The sequence below is a fragment of the Cervus canadensis genome, chromosome 12 (genome assembly GCF_019320065.1).
Source record: "Cervus canadensis isolate Bull #8, Minnesota chromosome 12, ASM1932006v1, whole genome shotgun sequence".
NCBI lineage: Eukaryota > Metazoa > Chordata > Mammalia > Artiodactyla > Cervidae > Cervus > Cervus canadensis.
In genome coordinates this window covers 8948621-8954934 of record NC_057397.1, presented here as the reverse complement: position 1 = coordinate 8954934, position 6314 = coordinate 8948621, and the positions used below count along the sequence as shown (strand labels likewise).

At 62.5% G+C, this 6314-nt stretch overlaps 1 protein-coding gene across 9 annotated transcripts in view; it reads left to right on the top strand.

Annotated features, from left to right (window-relative positions):
- TSNARE1 (t-SNARE domain containing 1) overlaps positions 1 to 6314 on the top strand; it is a 115075-nt gene that overhangs the window by 44511 nt on the left and 64250 nt on the right. For all 9 annotated transcript variants that reach the window (XM_043483429.1, XM_043483426.1, XM_043483422.1 and 6 more), the window contains 3 exons: positions 956 to 1033; positions 1739 to 1808; positions 5924 to 6014. In XM_043483429.1, the coding sequence (XP_043339364.1) occupies positions 956 to 1033; positions 1739 to 1808; positions 5924 to 6014 (239 nt within the window). The remainder of the gene's footprint in view (positions 1 to 955; positions 1034 to 1738; positions 1809 to 5923; positions 6015 to 6314) is intronic.

Below are 6314 nucleotides of genomic sequence, written 5' to 3'. Positions count from 1 at the left end.
GTGGGAGCAGAGCTGGCCCTGACCTGAAGTGGGTGACGGAGAGGCTTTGAACCCGCGCTCCAGCGTGGTCCCAGCTGGCCATGCGGGGCTGTGGTGCATGGCTGGCTATAGGTGGCTTATCTCTCGTGAAAACCTCTGTGTGTAGGGATGAATATGCCACTTTGATAGTTGCCTTGTTTCCCCTGTGTTCTTGTTTCTTTTCTCTCTTCTCCGTCCTTTCTTCAGAGTGATCGAGTGTAGTGTAGTGTGGTGTGTGACCTCCGCTGTGGGCTCACGGGTGTTTCTGATGGCGGTGGCTTGGAGTCAGTGACAGGTGTCTTTAGTGTCCCCTCACGGAGCAGCCTTGCCTCCCCCAGGTGTGTGAGTGCCTTCCAAGGCTGCCATCTGCGTCCCCTGCACACACGGTGGCTGACACGGTGTTCCTGGTGGTTGCTGCCCCCTGACTAGACCAGGAACGAGACACAATGTCTCTGTTTGCATTACGCTTACCCACGGCACCCTTCAGCTCCTCCCGCAGATACAGGGCCCCTTTGACTTGACGAACTCCTGTTAACATTTCCTTTCCTGCAGCTCTTTCGAACTGGAAGAGCTTCTCTCAGCATTTTTTGTCTGAGAATCAATTTTATTTTGCCTCTGTTTTTGAAATGTATCTCCATTGGGTATAGAATTCTGGTTGACTGATTTTTTTCCTTTCTTTCAGCACTTAGAGGTGTCATTCCATGGTCCTTCGGCTTCCATGGTTTCTGAGGCTGCTGTTTTCCTGGGGGGCGGGCTTGGCCTCTTTGTCTTTCCCTCCATCCCCTGCTGAGCATTGCAGCCCCTGTTCCGTCTCAGAGGCTCTGCCAGACCCCTGAGGGGCAGAGCTGGGAGGGGGTGACTCTGTCTGAGCACGGTGGCCCCGGGCTCCTGCGGGCTGCACAGTGAAGGTGTGACCCCCTCCCCTGTCTCTTTGCAGCCACCCAGATGGACCCAAGTGACCTCCAGGAGCTGTTCCAAGAGGCGTCGGCCAACATCTTCCAAGTCAACTCCAGCGGTGAGTCTGCCTGGGCCTTGCCCTGTCCTCGCCCGAGCTGCCAGGTGTACCGCAGGGGTCAGGACGGCGTGTGGTGCTGGCGAGCCTGTTAGGTGCCCGCTCCCATCCCGGGTGACTCAGCACCGCAGGCGGGGGCAGGGTGAGCCCAGTGCTGTGCTCTCAGGCCGGGCCGTGACCTTGGCAGGCGCCCCCTCAGCCCCCACCTCCCCTCCCCCATCACACACCTGTGTCCTGCCCAGCCCTTGGGGGCCAGCGTGTCAGAGCCTCCCTCAGACCAGCAGGGCCCACTCACAGGTCGCCGGGGCAGCAGGGTCTGGGAGTGGGGGTGAGAGCCACGCCCCACGAGGCCTGGAGAGGGCTCCCCATGCCCTCGTGGCAGGGGTCAGTGCTTGCCCCGAGCCCTGAGCTCCACTAGGTCAGAGAGTGCTGGCCCCGGGAGGACAGCAGCCCCCTCCCCAGACCCAGGGAGGCCCCCTGGAGGCAGCTCCGCAGAGCCCCTGAGCCCCACGCGGGCCTGGGCCCTGCTGGAGTGTGACTGTGGGGTAGTGGGCGTGAGGCCTTGGCCTGCTGGCTCCGGCAGGTGCAGGGTCACTCCTCAGCCTCAGCACCCACGTCCCTGGGCAGAGGCAGGGTGGGCGGTGCACCCGAGTGGGGACTGCCTGGTGGAGCCCCGGCTGCCCCTGACCCCGGCCCCGTCTCTTGCAGTGACCTCCTTGGAGCAGAGCCTCCGGTCTTTGGGGACGCCGGGTGACACACAGGAGCTGCGGGACAGCCTGTGAGTGTGTGTAGTGCTCGTGGGTGTGCACGGGGTGCCCTGCGCCTCCCGGCACACCGCTGTCTCTGCACACCAGCCCAACAGCTGGGTGGGCTCTCACGGGTGTCACTCCACAGGGCTCAACGATGTCCTGTGACACGCAGGGTGCATTCCGCACACACCTCTTGCCTCCCTGACTCTCCCCACACTTACACACAACACACTAGGGCACACGGAGGGCCGCACACTTGGGAACACTCCCGTGGGCACCCTCCGTGACATGGGCTGCCACTGGCAGGTCAGTGTGCAGGTGGTGGGCACGCAGGCTGGACAGGAGGGGGCTGTGTGCCAGGGGCGGCCTCTGGGGGCCCCTGGCTCTCTCTCAGGCTGGGTCGGGCTGCTCTGGGGTGAGGTTCTGCTCCCTCAGGGTCGGGCCCCTGGAGGAGAAAGCAGGTCTCTGCAGGGGTCCAACATGGCCAGTGTGGCCAAGACTGCCAGGCCCTTCTCAGGGCACCCTGGGGGCCACCCTGGAGCCCTGCGGGCTGTGATCCCAGCGTGGCTTGGGGTGGGGCCCCCTAAGGAGGAGGCCTGCGTCTGAGCCCTTGTCCCCTTTGCCTAAGCCATCCTGCGTGGGAAGGGGCGCTGTGGGTGGTGGATCGCAAGAGCTGGGAGGGGCACAGGCTGCTGCCGGACCACGTGTCTCTTCCTGGCATCGGCGTCCACGGGAGAGGCCAGGGCCTCTCTCCCAGGCGGCCTCCATCCTAAACCTGTCCAGCCCAGAGAAGGCTCCGGGGCCTCTCGGTCTTGGGGAGGCTGGGTGCTTGGGCAGAGCTGAGCCCGGTGCCCCAGTGGAGGGACACAAGGACCTATCCCCCGAGCACTGACCTGCACCCAAGGACCTTCCCGGTCCTGTTCCGTGGCCCTCCAGCTTTGCTACCCCGTGCCACCCCTGCTCTGTTGGGCTCCTGAGATGGAGGCTGCGCTGTAGTCTGTGGGCCGTGTGGGCCCTCCCTAACACCCTCATCGTTGCTCTGGGCCAACCAAGGAGTCTGGGGCCCCCAGAGGAGAACCTGTCCTGTGGTAGCGGGTTTGATGGTCGGTCCTGGGGAGCAGGAACCCCAGGGACCAGTGCCTGCAGATGCCTCTTGTCGGGTCTCAGCAAGTGCCCGCCTTCAGCAGCTGCCCTGACCTGCCTGTATCTCTGGGACCCCTGGCCAGGCCCCTCGCAGGGTGTCTTACAGTTGGGGGATCCCGGACGGGTGCCTGGCTGCACTCCGAGGTCTGGGCTGGTCACCTGTGGGCTCAGCATTTTCTTTGCTGGTGATTCTTGATGCTCTGAAGTTAGTGGTTATAGCAGCAGAACAGGACTTTCTTAGGGCAGGGGAGCCCTGCCCTTGGCTCCTTGCATCCTGCCAACATCCTGGGGAGGAGGAGGGCAGGTAATGTTATTCCCATTTTACAGAGGAACAGTCTGAGGCTGAAACTGGACACATGGCCAGACTGCGCCTCTCAGTGGACAGTCAGGCCAAAACCCACCCACTCATCTGTCCACCCACCTACCCGTCCTTCCTTCTGTCCATCCATGCACACAGACCGGGACCACCCTGCCCAGTCTCGGAGTCCAGAGCGAGGCACCCAAGGGCCCTTGGCAGATTTTGTGTGCAATTCTGTTGTAAATTCTTCTTTGAGTTTCTTTTTTGAAGTAGCCTGCATTGTTTTCCAATTGTGGAAGTAGCATATGCTCCCTGTGGGAACTTGGACGCCTGGGACATCGGAGGAAGCGCTGTGAGAGTGTTTTGGTGTTTCCTGCCAGCCTCTCAAGTCCACAGGCGTTTTGTAGAATCACATTTAAGTGAATAGTGTTCTAGATCCCATTTTTGATGCTGGGGATTGGGGATGCGCATGCCCCTATCACACACTGGGACCACGCCCCTCAAGGGCGCAGACTCACCGTCTGGCGAGCTTGCCTTTGAGCTGAGTTGCTTGGGCTCCTCCATCTTTAGCGTCAGGAACCGCCGCGGGACGTGTGTGTCACCTGTGCTGCCGCCTGCTTCTGAGTCGGGCCCCTGGGGTGGTGGCCCTGGGCTCAGGCGGGTGCTTTTCCCCACCCTGGCCCAGTGGCCGGAGGGTGTCGTCACTGGTGGTCTGGAGAGGCAGTTGGGCCCTTCTCTGGGCATTCCTGTTCTCCCACAGCCTCAGCTGGCAGGTCCCCAACCTGCTCCGTGCCTTCCTGCCCCCCTGCGGCCCCAGGACCCTCAGCCCTCCTACCCTTTCTCCCCGTGGGGCGGCCCCTGACCAGACTGCCTACCCCGCTGGTCCTGGCCTTCCAGAGCCTTCAATGACCCCTGCCCTGGGAGAACCTGTGTATCTCCTGGACCGTTAGCATTTTCAGATGACTTGAGACCAGTGCAGGGTTTTCAAGTCTGTATTTTCTCCACGTTGCCAGTTGCCAGTTTTTTATTTCGCCAAGTAAGGATATTAAAAAAAAATGAGTACACGATCATCCATTGTGCCACCACATTAAAAAAAAAGGCATTTCAGTAGATGGGATCTGATCACAGAAGAGAAGACAGTCTTTCAGATTGAGTAAGTGTAGGTAGAGCCTACAAGAGCCTCACAGGGTTGAACCTGTTTTCCTCATCTTACATGAGACGGAGGTGGGCTTGCTCATTTCTGTCGCCCACCATGAGTGGCCCTGTGCCGCCCCCCAGCATGGACTCCCAGACTGGCTGAGGTGGCCTGGTCAGTGACAGTGGGGCTTGTTGGTGTCAGCCCAGGGCACTGCTGGGCCCCTCGGGAAGGACCGCTGAGTGGATAGTCCTTCAAGGAGCCCCAGGCAGGAGGTCTGCCCTGTGGCCTCAGCTCTCTGCTGGACCATGTCCAGCCACATGCCGAATTCCTGCCTTCTGCTCCTCAGTGAGGCCTGGCTGGGCCCCTTCCCGCTAAGGGTCAGCTCCTGCACCCGAGCCTCCAGCCCTCCCTCCACAGCCACTGCTGCCCATCACCCCCTTTGTGTGTGATGCCGCCCCTGGCATGGCCTGCCTACCCCACCCCGGCTCCACCTGCAGCCAGCCCGCCCCTCCTCCTGCAGACGTGCCAGGCTGGGGCGCTGGGCCCTGGACTGCCTGTGTGTCCGGCCTTGGAGCCCCTCCCTGGACACAGAGGGTGTGAGGTGGGAGTCCAGGCTGATGCTCCTTGAATACGATCATGCCACTTCTCGAAGGGACTGCCCTTTGGATACCTCGGCACCTTTCTCAGCACTTACTCGGCCTCTCCATGCGGGTGTGTCTGGGGTGGTTCCGTTTCACTCGTCACTGTCCCGAGACACTGCTGTGTTGTCTCAGTCACTGAAGCTTGTGGGCAGTCTGACGTCAGCATGTACGTCCTCCAGCACTGCCCATCTTTTCTGAAGTTGCTTTGGATACTTCTGATTGATGTGTTCTCTGGTATCTGCCCCCGGGGCCAGGCCAGGGCCCTGCCCTCGCTTGGGCCTACCTATGAGCCCGCAGGACGCCTGCAGACAGGGTCTGTCCAGAGTCACTCTGTCCACAGGGCCCGAGGTCAGCCCTGAGTGGCGAGGGACTGGCCTTTTCAGCCCTCCGAGGTCACACTCAGAGTCATAAACCTAGGGTCTGGCAGAGACCCTGGGCCCGGGCTCCCCTGTTCCTGGGTCTGGAGCTGGGCCTCTCAGTGTGGCCCCCAGAGGGACGAGCTGTCCTCAGTGCTGGGCCCAGGGCTGTCTCTGCTGCCACCCTGCTTCCTGGCCCAACCAGTGCTGACCGCAGGGGTCCCTCCGGAGGGAGGGCTCGTGGCTGGGCCTGGGGGGTGCAGATGCTGAGGCTTGTGTGCAGGGGCCCTGGGGGCCTGGGGACGCTGGCCTGAGCTTACGGCGTCATGTCTTCCACACCTCACCTGCCCCCTCCGGTTGCTTCCTCTCGTCCACCCCTCCCTGGGCCTGTCTGCGTGTCCTCCCTCCTGTCCGTTCCGTTTCCTCTGCCTGGCTTCTCCCATCCTGTGCGTTGTTCTCTCCCCCCACGAGCCCCTGCCCACCCTGCTGCCTGCTGTGTCATCCCCCTTTCCTGCTGCCCCTGCCCCGTCTTCTCCCCCTGCACCCACCGTGCCCGCCTCCCCCCCAGGCACACAGTGCAGCAGGAGACCAACCGCACGATCGCGGCCAGCGCCAGCGCCTTGAAGCAGACGGCCGAGCTCCTGCGGGGCTGCCCCCAGGTACGTTCCCGGGGACCGGAGGGCGGCGGGGGCCTGGGCACAGGGTGGGGTAACGGACGCCAAACACGCGGCCACTCGGGCAGAGAGTGCAGATTCCACCATTCGCTGGGCACCAGCGCAGGCTGGACAGCGGTGTGGGTGCCTGGTGGCCCCAGGCCACACACCCTCAGAGGGCAGGCCTTGCTGCGCTGGTCTCACCGACCGTGGCTGGCCTGCTGCTGCCCCTGCAGCTCCTTCCTGCCCATGGGCTCGCGTGGGGTGCGTGCTGACGGGGAAGGCTGGGTTTGGGACTGGAGATGC